Raw genomic sequence first — 19,081 nt, 5'->3', positions numbered from 1 at the left:
CATCCCTTTAGATTTGAATCAATAGTGGAGCGAATCCATTCAGTTTTTTTACTAACTCAGAGTGTGTACAGGAGTTAAAAAAGCGAAGGGCGACGTGAAAACACTGGAACACCGCCAGGAGATCAATAGAGTTCTCCAACTAACCCTTCAATTACTCCAATTACTTTTCCAATTACAGTAATTGAGTAATTCAGGCACTGTTAACGACTTGTAGTGAGTCACTTAAAAGACTGTCGCTCCAGGCTTGTATCAGTCGGAAAATTTTCTTTTCAAGTTTCCATGCCGATTACGGGTCATTATTCACCACTATCCTAGGAGGCATGCTCTTTGCCATTTTAAAGCTATTACCAGGGGAGATCAAGGGGCTGAATCCAATCTCTGTCTTTTCCTCACATGTGCACTCCATTTGCTGCCATCCAATCAAAATCTATTTCCAATCATGTGGACAGCAAACATCTGATAGCCCCTCTGTCGGTGCGCTGAACACAGGCCACTTAATCTAGTGGAGAGATGATGCTAAATATAGACGCGGGGAAGACAAATCAAACATCTTGTTCTTCAGTGAATGAAGAGGAGGAGGGTGGGACGACTGCGTCGATGCAGGAAGGTTAGATCCCTCGTAGCGAACACGGAGGAAGAGGAGGAAGGTTTGGAGCCCTTTTTTGTGTTTTTGTTTTTTTGGGGGCGCTGATGAAAGCCACTCGTTTCTCAAATGAGAAGTGTTGCATCGTGGGTGGGTCTTGCTCCCACAAGCACCGGAGACGGGTCTCTAGCCAGGAGGAGAATTCTGGGAAGAGAGAGAGAGAGCGAGAGCAAAAGAGAGAGAGAGAGAGAGAGAGAGAGAGAGAGAGAGAGAGAGAGAGAGAGAGAGAGAGAGAGAGAGAGAGAGCGAGAGAGCGAGAGAGAGAGAGAGAGAGAGAGAGAAGAAGAAAGAGAGAGGGTGGGAAAGAAGAGCAAGAGAGAACAGGAGATGGAGGAAAAAGAGAGGAGGAGCGAGGAGTTCTGCAGGTTCTCTGATGTGAGAAGCTGATATTCTCAGCTATGAGAAGGTAGTCTCCTCTGATGCCTGCAACCCGCCTCCATCTCAGCTGTCGGCTGTTATAACCTTGGTTTGTGTTCACTCTTGTGACAAAGATGAAGATGGAGAGAAGAGTGCGAGAGAGTGGGTGGGGCAGAGAAAGAAGAAAGAGAGAAAGAGACCTTGGGCCTAGCAGCTTGTTTCTGATAAATGTTCTTGTACGTGTAATAAAGAGCAGATTCAGGATTAGTATAGCTGACAGTGTCTCCTCCTCTTCCACTGGGCTGACTTACAGAATCACTTCAGACCACCAACCCTACTGACAGTCTGGGAAAAAACTCAAACATCTCATCTAAGTATCCTCCACAAAATATGATAATAATCTTCCTAATAAGTTCTATTTGTGTTGTTTATATTTATGCGAATGAGTGTTTTTTCCAGCAAAACTATTACTAAGCAACTCAGCCCTTTCTGCTCTACTACTATGAAGAAAACATTCAGTACGCCTTAGCTTACAGTATAGAGCACTGTGTATGTGTGTGTGTGTGTGTGTGTGTGTAGCACCCCAACCAAGTTTCAGAAGCAATGCAGGGCTGTGCTCAAATGTCCCTTCAAAACACTTAGCCAGACTGTCTGCAGGTCAAAGATGGGCTGACTACAGCATGGACTGGATGTGCTGTCTGGATGCCAACGTCTGACCTTTTCCAGTCCATACATACCTTCAGAGTGGTGCTGAGAGGGAACGGGATGACAGCAAATGAAACGCCATCAGCGAACAGTCCTTTGATTTGGTAGCACGGGTCACAGCGAGTGAAATACAAGAGGGGTCTTCTGTCAGGGCAGCATGGATATTTCTCACATGGAAACGCTATTGTGGAGGTCTCGAGAAGCAGGGAACACCTGTGTGCCCCAGCAACCTTTGCCCGCCTCTATGCTGTCGTGCACAGAGAAAGGGAGAGGCGGGGAGAGACGAGCTCAAACTGGGTGAGCAGATGCAGAAGGTTAGATTAGAACCTCTGGAGTTTAAACTGGTTCTGCAGCAGAGTCCAACTCATCAGAACGTCTGTTCCAGAAGAGACAGACACACGACAGGGCCTAGAGGGGGAGCAGACGGCGCCCCCCCATAGTCTGAAATATCTGGAGCTGAGAAACTTGCTGCTCTCCTCGGGGTAGACAGAACAGAGGGAAGCGGAGAGCGAGGGGAAAAGAGGGAAGACTGGGGAACGTCAACAGGGGATGGATGGACAACAGATGATCTCGATATTGAAGTACTCAGCCTTAAATGTGAGAAATGACTCATCCCCTTGTGAGTTGTGACTGCTTGACATTGAATGTAGGCGAAAGAGAGGGAGAGAAAGAGAGGAAATAAATAGTGGCGTCGAAAGCGCTGACTCACGGCCGTACCCTCGCATTAAACTGCCTGTGCTGTTTCTCCACTTTCACACGGTAGGAGAGAGAGAGAACGAGAGAGATTATGAAAAAAAGAGAGATGAAAAGAAAGAACGAGATGGAGCGCGAGGAATGAGAGAGCGGAGGGAAATGAATGCTGTGGAATGGTCATCTTTCTCAGTTGCCATTTCCGTTTGCCAAGTTCTAAAGGATCCTTCCGCGATTTGCCTCCATTCCTCCACCTTTTAAGGGGCATTTGTCAGGCAGACAGGAACCACGGGAGCCATTTCTCAAGGCTAAGAGAAGGAGAGAGTGTTGGGGGGGAAAGGAAGTACAGTGAAGGTGGAGACGGGGAGTTGATGAGAAGAAAGCAAAGCATGTCTGTCTGAGTAGGTACTGTACACCTCAGGACTGTGTGTGTGCGTGTGTGTGCGCGCGCACGGTGTGTGTCTGTGTCCTTCAGGGTTAGGTTATAATGGGTTTGTTGTAATGTCTGATTGGACTGAACAATGAAAGGAACAAATGAACACTGCAGAATAGATAGAGAAGGTGAGAGAAAAGGAGAGCGAGAGATGCCAAGTGACAATGCCAGACATCGTAAAAAAAAAAAAGGAAACGTTTTAAAATACAGCCTCGGAGAAATACAAGCTATAAAAGAGACAGAGCGAGCGAGATGGAGAATGAGATAGAGAGAGATAGAGCTAGAGGGAGGAACACACAGGAGAGAGACACATCATTTACATCTCCAGAGGGGCCATTGGCCACCTGGCTGGGAGCACCTGCATAATGTGTCGCTAGTTAAACACCATTACACGGGATTTATGAGAGGGTGGGCGCGCGCCGTAAATCTCCTCGATCGCTCGCCCCAGCCCTCCGCTGAGGGCAGATATACGAGTGTGGAGAGAGGGGGCACGCACTAAACGCCGCGGTGCACACAGGTAAATAAGCACAGAGGGTAAATCACAGACTGGACAGGTGTGTGTGTGTGGGTGTGTGTGAGTGTGTGTATGTAGTCCCTCAGTACTCACGTTTCCATGTTGTCTCCTTCTAGAACAGTCTGGACAGGGAGGTAGCCGAGTCGAGGGTGCTTGGCAAAGTACTTCTTGGAGCGGAACTTGTTTTTCAGCACCTTGGTGAAGTCTCGCATGTCCTCCCCTGAAGTAGTCTGAAACAGAGAGAAAAAGGGTTGGTGTGTGTGTTTCTGTCAGTGTGTTTGTCTGTTCTTTGAGTGCGTTATAAAAGCTGTGTCTTATTAATGGCATAATTAACATTAGCATATCACATATTCTCCAAAAGTGGAGGCTTCTGCTTCGCAAGCAAATGACAAATCACCAAGGCTGCCTGCTGAGAGCAGAGATGGTCTGCAGAGGGCTCAGACGACTAATGGGAGCGCTTTCACTTCCACACACACACACACGATCTGACAAGATGACAAATACAAACACAGTCTTCTTGCAGACAGATGCCAAATGAACCTACCTACTGAGTTCATATGGGTTATTAACTAAAACAGCCAAACTGAATGTGTCGGCATGAGGAGAACACTCCACACTACCAGATTGAAGGAGAGAGGGAGGGAGAGGGAGAGAGACAAAGAGAGAGAGCGAGAGAGAGAGAGCGAAAGAGAGAAAGAGAGAGACAGAGAGAGACAGAGAGACAGAGAGAGAGACAGAGAGAGACAGAGAGACAGACAGAGAGAGAGAGAGAGAGAGAGAGAGAGAGAGAGAGAGAGAGAGAGAGAGAGAGAGAGAGAGAGAGAGAGAGAGAGAGAGAGAGAGATGGAAAGGAGGGTGCTTTGGTAAGGTATTGGGGCAAAGAACCAAAGCGAAGTCTTCAGAATCCTACTCAGGAGACCAGTCACACCAAACAAGTTCCCTTCTATGGAACAGTCCACAGCCATGCTTCACCCTTCCTTATCATACAGCAACCTAGAGAGTATGTAACATCAATAAAGAAAATGGTCTTATCTATAAATTATATCATTCACTCAGATAGAACTATAAAACTGCAATAAAATAAAGCAATAACCCCAAAATGAAAAAGCAATATTGTGAAGATAAAATAACCAGCTCTGGCCCTGATATGAGAGAAGATAATGTGGCTGGAACGACTCCCATGGCGGCCATATTGTTGTTCCTCATATCGATCTTTAGCCTCTAATAAAACTGGCTGTGGTCAACAGCACCTGTCAGGGGTGTGTATTTATATGAGCATCATCCTCTCAAGAGATATAGAAGGGAAATGTGTTCATTTGATCTGGGTGCGTCAATTCAATGCTCAGTACTTTGCAGACTGAAAGAAAAAATCACAGAATATATAGTATTTATATATTCGAAGTGTGACATTCTGCAATATTACATTCTGCAAAACCACAACTGTGCCTGAGAAATGCTAATCTAATAACAGAATACTGTTCAATTTATTCAAATCCCAAGCTTCTCCTTTATAACACTAAATCCATCCATCTCTCCCTTGCGCTCCCCCCCTTTCTTAGGATGGGGAATATAGCTTTTCTCTCAGACGTTATTACCAGCCCAGAGAACAGAAGTATTTTACTGTTCGTTCAGTTGGATCCAATTTGAGTTGGAGTCACCGAAGACGTTGACAGCGAGACAAGTATGAGAAATCAGCGATTTGGAGAGAAATATTTAGAGACAAGGGCGAGAGTGTGCGTGCCCGTGTGAATGAACGCAGAGTCTGTTTCAGGCTATTGGAATGTGTGTCAAAGAGTTGAAACCTGGAAGTCAAGTGAGAACGAATGCTGCAGCTAACTAGCTGCGACCGAGAGAGGTGTGTGTTTATGTGCGTACGTGTGTGTGTGTGTGTGTGTGCGCATACAGTACTGCCTTTGATTATGGGCATGTGTGTGCAGTGGAGATGAGAGATGAGCAGTAATGACAGTGAGTGTGTGTGTTTCAGTGTGTGTGTGTGGCCAAGTTACCGGCGTACAGTACTCCACCATAGGGTAGTTGAGCTTGTGGCCCTTGGCCGTGCGCCCAGAGAAGAAGCAGCTCTGACACACATCATAGTTAAAGTGCTTCAGACTGCGATACCTACAGAAACAGAGAACGAGGGGGGGGGGGGAGAGAGGGGGAAGGAGAGAGAGACAAGTACAGAGGGAGAGAGAGGGACATCTCAGTTAACGTTCCAAAAATGTGCACCTAAAAGCGCCCCGTCACATTGTCGTGTGAGGACAAGATCGGAGACAAGCCGGTGACAAGTGTCGGCCTCGACTGTGACAGCGACAATTCAAACATAACACTCTCTCCCTGTCCTGTCCTCTCCTCTGCCCTCCCCCTCTCTCCTCCCCTGCTGCTGAAGGTTAGCTGAGCAGACGGATGCACTGTGAGAAGTAGCCATACATCACAGGGGTGCGCCACCTCCCCAATACCCTCCCCCCCCCCACCCCCACCCCCACACTGCTCCCACCCTCGCCCGACAGTCACACGCACCATTACGCCGTGACAAGGAGCATACTGCTACATGAGCGCGACATCTCATTAACCTTCAAACAGGAAGTCAGGAGGGCGGGCGCTAATGAATGACTCAGCCACAAGATCCGTGGTTATAATCAGGCCTGCGAAGAGAGGACTGCTCGCTAGCACGGCACTTCCTGTTGTCTCTCTCGAAGCCAACTTTTAAAGTTGGAGCTAGGCACCTCATCCCTCCCTTTCCTTTCTCCCCCCCCGCCCCTCCTCCCCCTTTCTCTCCCTGTAATCGATCACTGACAGGAGACAGGAGTGTGGCGTTTTGTCAAATGTCTGCTGGCATTTCTGTCCTTCCTTCTCTCTCTGTCTCACCCCCAATATTCTCCCCTCTCTCCCTCCCTCTGCTTTTCACCCCTCCTTCCCGCTCTCCCTTCCCTTCCTGTCTCAAACTGGTTTTAATAGGAACACCATTAGTTACCATGCTAACCTAATACCATGTTGTTGCGAGGGTCTGCTAGTCATTTGAGGCCACACCATCAGAGCCCAATGCCCGCTGTGTGTGCGGATTGGGGTGTAACAGTGTGTATGAGGGTGTTGTGTGTGTGTGTGTGTGTGTGTGTGTGCATGAGATTACAAACCATTTGAGGGAGTGTGAGTGCTGCGCTTTCTGCATCAGAGAGACAGTTTTACCTGTTTTCTCAGAGGACACCTCTTTGTCTGAAAATGTGTGTGTGTGTGTGTGTGTGTAAAAGTGAGTGTGTGTGTGTGATTTTAAGACCTCCACATGGTATTTAGTCAGTGGTGTATCGGCGTCTGACATTTAGATAAATGCCTGCCCTCCAGAGCACGCCTGGCCTTTCTGCTCTACCTGGGAGACCCGCACGCTAGGACCCCTTTGTGTGACTCTCTGTGTGTGCGTGCACAAGCAACTGTGACTGCCTTTGTGCGTGCAAATTCAACCAAAAACAAACCCCTGGTTTATCATTTACCATGCCAATATGATAGGGTGTGTGTGTGTGTACCTGAACCCTACGATGGGACATTCCTTGCAGATGTTACACTTGGCCTGGTGCTTGGCTGTCTCCGCGGCCGCCACCCTGTGGAGAACAGGGAGCCACACCATGGACTGGGGCTCCAGCCTCATCCAATCCACAAACTGCCTGGGCTCCAGCTCCACCTTATTGGTCACCTGCAGACAGGAAGGGGAGAGGGGGGGGGTCTGATGAAATCTGTCTCTCAGCCGCGGCAATATTGTTTCCTGTTAAAGTGCTATGCAAGAGCACACACACAAACCCAGAGAGAGTGACACACACACACAGAGGCACACACACAGAGGCACACACACACACACACACAGTGATATCTGTGCAGCTCTCGAGGCTATGGAGGTCATTAGATCGGTTCGCATCGGCTGTTAGTCCAAAACACACCCGCTCCTGACCTTTCAGTTTTCGCAGCCACTGAGAAGGGCAGTGTGTAAACATTCCGAAGTTGGAACTCGGGTTGGGAGTTCACACACTGTGTGTGTGTGTGTGTGTGCGTGTGAAACAGACAGAGAGAGAGCAAGGAGGCCTGACCTCTAGCTGAGCATCTTGCTCAGGGCTAAATGCCAAACAGATGTCATTTGAGCTCCAAAGATCCCTCTCTCACACAGACAGACAACGTATCACAAAACCCGGGTGCCGAAGTGTCAGGCCACGTAGCAGAGACGGCTGCACCTGCCCTCCTCTCCATCCATCCCTCCCTCCCTAAGTCCACCCCCCCCTCCAGCCCCCCCCTCTCTCTGGGTCGTCTGCAAGGTGAATTACGCCACTTACAAATCAATTACTGCTGGAGATAGAGTGAGAGAGAGAGAGAGAGAGAGCTGGAGGGAGGGACAGAGAAAGACAGAACAGAGAGTGAAAGAGAGCGAGGCAGTAAAGGGGGCCATATTTATGGTCCGACCCAGGTTCATTACAGCCCTATTAAACCAATGAACTAAGTCCCAGCTCCTCGGTGACTGGCCCTGGACGGCCAGGGAACAGAGGTGAGGCGGGAGGAGGGGGGTGTGCCGCGTCTGCACGTGTGCGGAGGAGCACCCGTGCGCGTGCGCGTCCCTCGCCAAACGCGCCGCCGCCCACATCGAGACACGCGGCTCCAAGTCACTAAGCGGAGACGCACGAAGATGGAACGCCAGAAAAGATGGAGAGCGAGAGGGAGATGGAGAGAGGGGGGGGGTCGCGATGGAGGGAGGGTTTGGAGGGGTAACAGTTGAGTGCTCCAGCTCTCTAAACGGTGTTGTTAAAACCGGGCTGACATTCCCAATGTCAGCCCCGCTACACAGTCTATTCTGGGAGGCAGACGGCAGAAATCACCAGCCAATTTATGACTTCCTAATTTAATGCCGGCAAAGACGGAATTTATGACAGGGGAAACATGACTCAGGGAAAAAGAGAAAAATGTATGCGTGAACTCGGGGATGAAAACGTCATTAAAAGGGAGCGCCACCAAGACATAAACCCGGGGAAAGTGCTTGGGTGGCCAGCAGTAAAACACTAGGGGACAGGAAACAGACTGACATATTCCCTGCTCAGTTGGCACAGAACATAGTACAGTATGTCACAGGAAGATTTAATATGTAATGTCCCGTTACATAGCACATCTGACACAGTGGGTCAAAATAGCTTCCTAAAGCTGGCCAAATTGTTCTGGTGTCAAGTTAGAACGTGTGTGCGTGTGTGTCAAATTTGCATATTCCTTCAGGAGTGAGAGTGGATCAGTAAATTTCAAATGCTTGTGTGTGTGTGTATATAACTCAGTGCCATGTAAGCATGTGTGTAAGTTAGAATGCTTGTGTGTGTGTGTGTGTGTGTGAGTGTATATAAGTCAGTGGCATGTAGGCCTGTGTGAACGTTAGAATGTGTGTGTGTGTGTGTGTGTGTGTGTACGTACATGTTGGAAGCAGCTCCGGACACTGGGTTCTATGTTGCTGCCGCCAAAGGCCGCCACCTCCCCTAGTTGCCGTGGTATCTGGATGGCGTCGTGCAGCAACAGACCCAGCTGCCTCTGGTCACACGTGTCTCCCGGCGACGCCACCTGACTGAACAAGTCTGAGATTAAGGGGGGGGGGGGAGAGAAGGGAGACAAACGCATAAATAAATAGTGTCTCATCTATGTAAATAGTAAATGTCTATGGTGAGATGGGGCATTAACAAAAAACACACACACACAGCTTTCAGCTGTCATATCTGTATTTATAATACCAGGCACACACACACACACACTGGAAAACATTGAGAAACCCTGTTTAATAGGAAATGCTGCAATCTAGTTGACTGCTGACAAGATGCTGTCAGCGTTAATGCTCAGACAATAAGAAGAAGAGGGAGAGGGGAGAGAGAGAGATAGGGAGAGCGAGAGAGCGAGAGAGGGAAAGAGAATGAGAGGGAGGGAGAGGTGGAAAAGGGAGAGGTTTGTTCTGCCGGGTGATGACTTTGATCTCCTTCGGAGCCCCTCCCTTGGTGTCAGCTCTTGTTAGTGGAGGAGTAATGGCTCTTGATGGTCGTATGTGTGTGTGTGCCTGCATGTGTGTGTTGGCTTTGCTGTCAGCCTGCATTAAGTTCAGCTACGACGACAGCTCTATGATACATAGCATGCGTTAGTGTTCTTATATCCCCAGTACTAACTTTCCCCTTCCTTCTAATGCACCTGATCAGAGATATACACACCTTAGTATAACATTCCTACACCATTTATACACCCTTACTACCCCTATCATATCCCCTCCACAAGCTCCTAATATATCATTCTGCTCCCTCACCTACACTATTCCCTTCATGTAACCTATATACAGCCTTATCTCCTTTATACAGTCCTACCCCCTTTCTAACGCCTTCACAAACCCTCCATAAGGATCCCAACTGCAGAACTTCCACTGGCTCTCTGACAGCACCCACAGTTAGAGACAAAGTATCACATTGTCAATTTGTGTATTATAGCTGGCTTCTCTGCGAGTTTGAGCGTCAGTAATAATGAGTGAGTGTGTGCGCATGCATGCGTGTGTGTGTGTGTGCGCGCGCGGGTGTGCGTACATGCGCGCCCTGTGTGTCCGTGGCTGAAGCCAACAGCCAATGGGAGCCTAAAGTGGGAGAGTCGTCCAAGCGTGCATGATCTCCCAGGAAGACTAATAGGAAGTGCCAGTGGAACGAATAGGCTCAGTGACGAGACCAGGCACCACGTGGGGGGAGGGGGAGTGGGCTGGTTGGGGGTAAGGATGGAGGAAAAGGAGGGGGGAAAGGCTGGTGGTGGATTGGTAAATGCAGGATAGGAGGAAGTACTAGGGGATGTGAGAGAGAGATAGACGGGGGGGGGGGGGTGGAGGGGGGAATAGGCAAAGAACCAGAAGTATGCAAGCGACAGGAGGAAGGGGAACACCAAACAAGGACGTAAACCAGGATGAGAGGAGATGGGGGGGGGGGGGGGGGGGCGACTGGAGGGAGGGACGCTAAAGAAAAGGAGGGAGCAGGGAGAGGACAGGACGAGTGTTTCCTGAAAGTGACAGGGCCCGTCCCCACAGTGGTCGCTCTGTGCACCCTGCCTAATCCCTGGAATTAACTAGAAATGAATAAATCCAATAAATAGAATCTGTAGCGAGTGGGAGGTCTCTCATCCAATTAGATGGCCCATTCAGCCTGTTCTCTGATACCAGTCCAACCACACTGCACCATGGGTAATACTGCTGGGATTACTGTGTAGAGGAGGGCATGGAGGGATATGTTGGCAAAGAGTCGGGTCATGGAGAGACTGATAGTTTCAAGGTGTGTGTGTTTGTGAGTGTGTGTGTCTCTTGTCTTTGAACTATCAGTCTGGTAAGGGACCCATGTATTTGGCGTGCTATTCTATTGGGGTTTATAATTGTTTCTGTCTTGAAGAATGTGTGTTTGTGAGAAACAGACTGAAGTGTGTGTGTGTGTGTGTGTGTGCGTATATGTATGAGAGAGAGGTTGTAGACGGTGTGTGTGAGAGAGAGCGACAGACTGAAGTGTGTGTGTGTGTGTGTCAGTGTGTGAGTAGTGTGCTGGGGTGTGTGTGATCGGTGCTTACATTTGTACTTATCCTCCAGGTGTCCCTTGGAGAGGGACAGCAGTCCTAGCTTCATGGACAGGACACGGATCTTGCCGCTTCGACCACTGCAGGGGAAACACACACACATACACAGTGAATGTTAAACGTGTGTGTTCGCACGCGTCGTAGATGTGGCGCAGTCAGGGACAAGTTCACCTGCTGGGTTTGTGTGCGTACGTGTGTGTGTGTGTCATCGTGGCCCTTGAGCATACTGATGAGGCCTGTGTCGACACACGTTGACCAGGCTGTGGGAGCGTGTGTGCGACAGAGCGTGTGTGCGACAGAGCGTGTGTGCGACAGAGCTTGTGCGCGTGTGTGTGGTGTGTGTCCGTACGTGTCGTAGACGTTCAGCAGCCAGTTGAGGCTCATGTCGACGCACAGCGGCACGTTGACCAGGTCCTTGTGCTGCTGCTCCAGCCCGTCGTAGATGGACGTCAGGACGTTGATGACCTCCGGCACCGTCAGCAGCTGGGGATTCTGGGTGAGCTTGTGCTGCTCGAAGGTGTTCTGGGCCACACTCAGGTCCAGCAGGTCCACTGTGGGGGGGGGTGGGGGGGGAGGGAGGGAGAATAAGGGAGAGAGAATAAGAGAGAGAGAAAGAGAGTGAGACAAGTAAGCAATTGATCCAGAATGGCTAATAAACCCCTTTGCGGCCACAACCCACAAAAAACTGAAAGGCAACCTTCACACAACAAAACACCCCCCCTCCCACAAACACACACACATGGACGCACACACCAACCTAACCGCTTGAGCCAGAACCGAATCAAAAGAACCAGAAGACATCGAGAACGAGTCTACTAATTACTGGAGAAACACAAAGCTTCACTGATTAATAATGTGCGGGGTAAGGACCAGTGTGAGAGAGTGCGTGAGGGACTCGGCCCTGCGTGCCCCCACTCCCGGGTGGGGCTCCAGCTGCAGCGGACCCCTGATGTGTGTCAGGCCTCAGGCCCCCTCATCACTCCTCCGCTCGCCCTCTGTCACTCTCTGGAGCTCCCCTCCTCTCCCTACCCTCTGGACTCCACCAGTCTCTACTCCTCCACCCTCGTGTACTCCTCACCAGCCCCTGAACCTCAACACCTGCACCTACTCACACGACAAGACGCCGCCACGCCGACGGCAAGTCGTTCGACAGCTCTGAAGCGGCGGCAGCCTACTGGCACAGGCGTCACTTAATTAGCAGTTAAATACCCCCGCAGTGTGTGTGTGTCTAACAAAGAAAAACGGAGTAGTTCAAACCAAAAGGAGCTGCAGTCTACTTCTTGCACACATACGCACACGCCTATAGGCGCACACACTTTGGGGCAAAACACACACCCAGCTTAATAACTATTAAAAGCTGATCTGTTTCAGTGCTCTGGGTGGTGCCTGCTAATCTAGTAGGTGTAATTGAAACCCCGAGCCAAACCACTTGGAAAGTCTAAGGTTCCCATCAAACACAAAACAGCTCATTTCAATCTGAACCGAAACACCTAGACTATCATGAACTCATTAATGTTCAAACACATCTTCTGCTGTACTGACTGCCCCAGAACTACAACCTCCCTTCACACACACACACACACACACATTCAGGTAGCATTCATCCAACCCAAACAACCACAACTCGAAGCAGATAAAGTAGAAGAGAAAGAGTAAGCAGTTCTGTTGGGGTTTGATTTCAGCCATAAACAGCTGGATGGAGAACCAGCTACAAGTCTCTGCTGCTCTACCCAGAAAGACAGGTGAGTTAGCTGCGTGCTGCTCTACCCAGAGAGACAGGTGAGCTGTGTTGGCTCTGCCCCAGACAGGGATGACAACGCTGCCTGGGGCCGACTCTACGAGAGCATCTGCTCTCCTTCTGGAAAAACCCAATTGGAAGCACAGGGGGTTTGTCACCCCCGCAAAAACAACTGGTGGGAATAAGTGTTTTGTGTGCATTTGTGTGTGTGTGTGTGTGTGTGTGAACTCACAGCACAGTGCTTTCTGTAGCCGGCGGATCTTCATGGCCGTCCTGTAGGCAGAGAACCTCACGTTGTTCAGGTCTGCTGCAGGCGGACGCAGGGAGGAGGGGGGGAGAGAAGGAGAGCGGAGGGAGAGAACCAATCAGCCGGGAAGGAGAATAGAGGAGTGACACATGGGTATAACATAACCAGCAGGGCAGAGCCAGATGACATAACACTGTCAGAGTAAAATAAGTGTTTTAATCGAGGCGGTGGTTGCACAGGGGGGGGGCTGAGGCTGCCTGCTAATTGGGTTAGAGAGTCCTGCCCCTTGGGAGGAGTTAGGGTCTATTTGATCAGTGGTGGCCTTCAGAAAACGTTCCCTGAGTTTCGTTGCTTATTGCAGCGGCTTGTTAAAGAAGAGTCAAGCTGTTGGCTGCTATGGTGCGGAGACACAGGCATGTGTGTGTGGGTAGGTCGAGTCGCAATGGTGGCTCTGAGTTAAGCAAGGACAGAGATACAGCCAGAGAGATAGGTGTGCGGGCTTTTCACGTGTGGTGTGTTGTGTATGTGTTAAGTTAGAATGAACGACATATAGATTAGGGGGAGAGAGCCAGAAAAAGAGAGAGATGATGAGAGGTAAAGAGAGCCACAGAGACACAGAGGACAGAGAGAGAGAGAGAGAGAGAGAGAGAGAGAGAGAGAGAGGGAGGGAGGGAGAGAGAGAGAGAGAGAGAGAGAGAGAGAGAGAGAGAGAGAGAGAGAGAGAGAGAGAGAGAGAGAGAGAGAGAAAGAGAGAGGGTGTGTATGCTTTACCAAGCGACTGATAGAGTTCCGTCATCTTTGGATGGTCCCAGCAAGTGGTCTGTGTCTGATGACTGGAAGACAAAATAGGAGAGATAAACTTAGACACACTTCACATAAACACTCTTTCACGTGAAAACACGCACACACACTTGCACACTGAGACGGGGTACACACATAAACATCCATTGCCATGTGCAATCACAGTCCAGACACATCTTTTCATCAGAGGTACAGGTATACAAGCCCTGCACGGGAATCCCATTATGATCACCGAAGCATACTAATCACACAGGAAGAGCTCAATCTCCCGTTAGGACACAAACAACTACACACACACACACCCACACACTCACAGTCTTTTCCAAACACCTCTCGTTTCCTATCATCTCATCTAATTTCGGATTCATGCCTAGACCCACGCACGCACACACAACTTTACACACACACACACACACTTCCCCGAAAAAGAGTTGAGTATGTTTATGGCTTGCCTCCATCCTGTTTACAGCTAAGCTTGTGAGAAACACCTCCAGTAGCACAAAAAAACAACAAAAAACACAGATCCAGAACTGACGAAACAAGCCGCATTCGTCAGCATCGCTACACCACGCTCCCTCTGTTGAAGTTATGTTCCCTGCTAAGTAGTTCCTTCAGCTCGTCTGTGCTGCAGGGAAATCTACCTGTCAGTAGATTTCAAGACTGAAAGAATGAGAGAATGAACAAAGGAAGCGAAGGAGAGACAGGGCGCATGACAGGCTAGGAATCAGAGCAGCGTCTTGACGTTTTCAGGACATTTTCGTTTGTGTTCCGACTGTGGGGACATGGACGCTCCGCTGGGAGTGCATGCTGGGAAGTGTAGTGCTGACGCGGGCCGTGGAGCAGTGGGACTACAGGGGGCGGCCGTCAGCAGGTGGTCATCCCTATTCATCCGTCCGCCGGCAGCGCGGGCTGCAAGGCTGGCGCCGGGAGCGCTAAGCGGTCCCACACGCCGCCCCGCTGGATGTGGATAACACGACCATGTCAGGGATTTGAAGATGGCTGAGAGTGATTCATGCTCTCTTTGTTAAGGGCTTTTAGAGTTTAAGGAAGAGTCGGAGCACACGTTCTCTTTCCGTTTTCCCTCTTTCTCTCACACACACAAAAAGCACTCTCACATGCCGACACACCATAACCTTTTCACAACACACACACACAATTACAGTAACACACTGAAATCAACACACATACAGTCCATAGGAGATTGGGTAACAACCATCCAGACATAAAACACAACAGGATTACATTTTACAGGACAATTACCAGTGTGTAGGTTGAGGCACCTCAAAGACAAGCCCGCCGTGCTGAAACACAATGATGAAAAAACACCCAGCCAGACTCGAGCAGTCGATAGCCAAACACTGGACCACAGGATAGCTAATGGATCACAGCACCTCCGCTCCACAGCTCATGAATATCATAATGAGGACCAGAAAGTTGCCGGGTTTCTCTTTTGGCTCACTGTTGTCCTCTCTGTTCTTCCTCGACTTCTTACGACGCCTTTCTACAACAAACGGGCCCATCTGTAAGGCCAGGACGACAGCGGCAGAACAAGAAGAACTGTGTGTGTGCTGTTTATGTGTGTACTGCATGTGTACACACACGTGTATACATGTGGGGGGTTTAAAAAGAGACATTTATAATCTCGCTCATTTGAAATGCTCCTCTGTTTGGCTTTGATTTGGCCAGATCAAAGCCGGTCCCCTTTTACCAACACGTGACCCAGGGCTCCAGTGAGGGCAGCAACGAGGACAGCTCACCCAGGGTTACAACCCACAACCCATTGGTGAGATACCATCCCCAGGCTGCCATTACTGCTACGGTCACGGGTAGCATGGCATCTCTCGCCAGTACAGCTGCCTACCTCGCTCTCCCTCTACTTGGGTGCCAATGGACCATCTCCCATGGCCACCCAGTACCCTTCCATGTCAACAGCAAGCTAGCTCTAGCTTCAGAGCTAGCCCGTGTGGCAGGTCTGGTCGGGCAGAGCTGGATGCAGGGCAGCCAAACCGATGGGCAAGCGCTCCGCTCAGTCCCTCTGTGTGTGAGCGTGAGTGACAGCCAGAGGGCTCATTGATCGGCGGCGTTTTAGCGGTGTGAAGGAGGGCACGTTTGGCGGCGTTTCACTCCGGTAAACATCATTAAATGCCAACCCTCGAGTAAACACCGTAGGAAAGGGAGGTGGGAAATGAGGCAGGCAAAGCAGCCGCGGCCAGACCTGCGACGTCACGATTCATGTGGTGGAGAGGGAGAGAGGGAGGGAGGGAGGCTTCTTTCATCCAGGTTTATTACACCAAGGCAGCAGGAGAGTGTAAGGCTGTACGAGCCCGATAAAAAGACTACATAGCTAGACCACTTCCAACAGCCCCAGCTTCACATAATATCTAAATCACAGTTGTTCAGAATCATCCAAATAATGACCACGTCCTCGGGCATTTCCTGTTTGGTCGGCCACTTACTACGCAGAAGGGACATGAGAAACAGATGGGGGGTAGTAATGGATGCGGGTGATCGTAGATAGTTCTGCTCTCCCGTCCACAGCTTCCTGCTTTGAGACTTCCTCTGGTGAGATGGACGTGTCTGGCACTATTACAGAGTGTTTAACACTCAATGTTCTAAGTAACCTGGCTGTTGTGGCTGAAGGAACGGGGAATGGGATTAGCAGGAACAGCCTCAGAAACAGATATCTAGGATCTCAGACTCCAGGATGTCAGACTTGAGACTGTTCTGAAGGGTGTGGAGGGCAGGAGTGCTTTTACCAGCGCCTGGAACGCGCCAGGCCCCACTACTAGTGTCACTACTGGGCCACTGCAGCGAAGAGTGTGCAAATAATAGTGTGGTGTCTGGAGAACAGCTGTCTTCAACTGTCTCTCTCTCTCTCCAGACAAAAATACCTAATTTCCATGGCAAACAGGTGTTTACATTGCTAAAACATGGGTAAACACACAATCAAAGGCATTTCTCCTTTTCACCACTCTCACCCTTCTTCTCTCAATCTCTCTTTCCGTGTCTACATCTCTGAATTTGATTGAGAAAGGCTTGAATTGCATGACAAAAAGATGTGTACACTGCCCAGAGTGCCAACAATACATGTCTGTCTCTCTCTTTTCAAAATCTTTCTGTCTCTACTTCTATCCGTACCTCCACTCTCTGGCTGCCTCTCTGAGGAAGGAGTTTGTCACGAAGCACCTTCATGAATATTCATCAGTGATCGATGACTGATAACGTGAGTTGGGATATATTAGGGAGAAATTGAATTAGGGAAATATTTCTGACTCAGAATTTTTTTTTTGGCCCAAACATTTCAACTACAGCACTCTTCTGCCATACTTATCACAAAACATAACTGACGTGTGATAAGTAGCTGCATTTTTCACTTGGCGTATTCTAAAATTCCTTCTTTTCCTTCTTTTTCCCCTCTCCTGTCCTCTCTCCTCCCCTCCCTTCCCCTACTCTGCACGAAACTTGATTATTTCATTCCTCTCCTCTGAATTTCAAAAATGTTTTCGGCCCTTTGAGTCTAAGCATCTTAATTAAAAAAGCTCCATGAGTAATAGTTGAAGCATAACAAAGACATTTTGATGGGCAACCACATGAATGCTCACGAAAACATACACACACACACACACACACACACTTGGGAGTATGATGGAGAGCTGGCTCTGGCAGAGAGACAGACCAATATATTTCCTTGACAAGCTTCTGCCCGAGTCTTCCTGCCAAGATGGCCGGGGTCATCAGTGTGGCGGAGCGATGGCCCGCCGGGCGACAGGGCGCCCAGCGCGAAGCCCTTTGATGTGCCATCGCCCCCCCCACCACCCCCACCCAGCACCCCCACGGAGAGGGGGCACAGCAGGGCAGGGTGGCAGGGTTTAATGTAATAACAGAAAGGAGGGAGAGGGAGGGAGGGAAAAAATAGAGAGATGAGCAAGAGGGGGGGGGGGGGTGGGGGGGGTATTGGGTGTCGGCGCAAAATGAATGTGATCAAAGCCCATAACGCTGTGTCACTACAATGTCACCCCAGTTTGTAGGCCTCAGTAGGCCCCCAGTGGAGCTCACTAATCACAGGGGGGGGGGGGGGGGGTGGATCACTGTAGGGGGAGATTTTGGGGGTGCTTATCAGCAATGACATATTGGCGCGGGCTTGGCAGATCGCTGCAGACACCATTTTGGAGAAACATGAAAGGAGTCTGCCGTTTGGAGGTTTTCAACAGGCTAACCCCCCCCCCCCCGCTCTCCTCTGTGGTCTCTCTCCCTCCCTCTCTCTTCCGCATGCTCTCTTCCTGCTGTGCCGCTAGATGTGCGAGGGAGTGTGTGTGTGTGTTACATTTACCTGCGTGTGGGCGTGTGTGTTTGTGTCAGTGTGGGGGGGGTCTGCCGGGGGGGGTGGGCTGCAGACGAGCTCTTCACCTGTGATCACAGACAGATGTTGTTGACTCCGTCGTCGGCAGCCCCTCTTTCATCTCCGCTCCCCCCCCCCTCCCCAGGGTCGCACCCTCCCGGGCTAAACACACTGCAGGTGTTGCCGAGGCTGGAGCTCTGGCTTCACATCGCTCCGTCTCCCCTCCCCCTCTCCCTCTGGCCCGCCCTCTCTCCCTCTCCGTGTGGGTCGGGATCTCGTGACGGTCTGAGAGCAGGCCTGAGTGCCGCCGCAGCTGAGCCTTTTATTCTTCTCTTCCCGCCCTACCACTCTCTCTTTCTCTCTTTCTCTCCGTCCTTTCCTCTCCCCTCATTCTCCTCGACGACCGCCTTTTTCTTATTCCTGTCTTTTCGACCCGGCGTTTTGTTTCTGCCGCTGAGTGGTACAGCCAGTGGGGGGGCGGTTGAGGCAGAGAGGCACCTGTGCTGAGCTCTCATTAGACCTACAGAACACACCCTGGTACAAAAGCAGCTCATCTGGCCTCATTTTAGAGAGAGAGAGAGGGGGGGGGGTGAAGACAAAGAAAAAGAGAGAGATAAAGAGGGCAAACAGAGTGAGGAGAGAGAGAAAGAGAAAAATACAGAGAGATACAAAACAGAAAGGCAGAGCGCGCGAGACAGAGAGAAAGACAGAGAACTCTAGAATGCATAACTAACTGTTGACGAGATGGCAGGTAGGAAGAAGGGCCAAGAGTTAGAATGTTAGTTTATAAAGAAGAGGGCACACACACACACACACACACACACACACACAGACACAAATGCACTTAATAGCATTGAAGTAACCAGTAACTCACTTGATGTAATAAGGAACCTTGTTCTGAGACACTGCCCTCTGCCAGGGGGTCTGAACGGATGCTGGGGAGAGAGAGAGAAAGAGAGAGAGAGAGAGAGAGAGAGAGAGAGAGAGAGAGAAGAGAGAGAGAACAATCATCTGAAGACCCAAACCAGAACGG

General features: G+C 50.0%; 1 protein-coding gene across 5 annotated transcripts in view; it reads right to left on the bottom strand.

Annotated features, from left to right (window-relative positions):
• The window catches only part of utrn (utrophin), a 125,430-nt gene that overhangs the window by 13,081 nt on the left and 93,268 nt on the right, over positions 1–19,081 (bottom strand). For 4 of the 5 annotated variants that reach the window (XM_084699246.1, XM_084699249.1, XM_084699247.1 and 1 more), the window contains 9 exons: positions 18,923–18,983; positions 13,680–13,741; positions 12,894–12,968; positions 11,273–11,474; positions 10,918–11,003; positions 8,767–8,924; positions 6,858–7,024; positions 5,349–5,460; positions 3,436–3,572 (listed from right to left, as the gene is read on the bottom strand). In XM_084699246.1, coding sequence (XP_084555372.1) covers positions 3,436–3,572; positions 5,349–5,460; positions 6,858–7,024; positions 8,767–8,924; positions 10,918–11,003; positions 11,273–11,474; positions 12,894–12,968; positions 13,680–13,741; positions 18,923–18,983 — 1,060 coding nt within the window. The remainder of the gene's footprint in view (positions 1–3,435; positions 3,573–5,348; positions 5,461–6,857; positions 7,025–8,766; positions 8,925–10,917; positions 11,004–11,272; positions 11,475–12,893; positions 12,969–13,679; positions 13,742–18,922; positions 18,984–19,081) is intronic. The other variant, XM_084699248.1, reaches the window with a different exon arrangement.

This window comes from Hypomesus nipponensis, chromosome 6 (genome assembly GCF_054491055.1).
Source record: "Hypomesus nipponensis isolate SF chromosome 6, ASM5449105v1, whole genome shotgun sequence".
In the NCBI taxonomy this organism is placed as follows: Eukaryota; Metazoa; Chordata; class Actinopteri; order Osmeriformes; family Osmeridae; genus Hypomesus; species Hypomesus nipponensis.
This window is presented reverse-complemented; position numbering and strand designations above follow the sequence as displayed.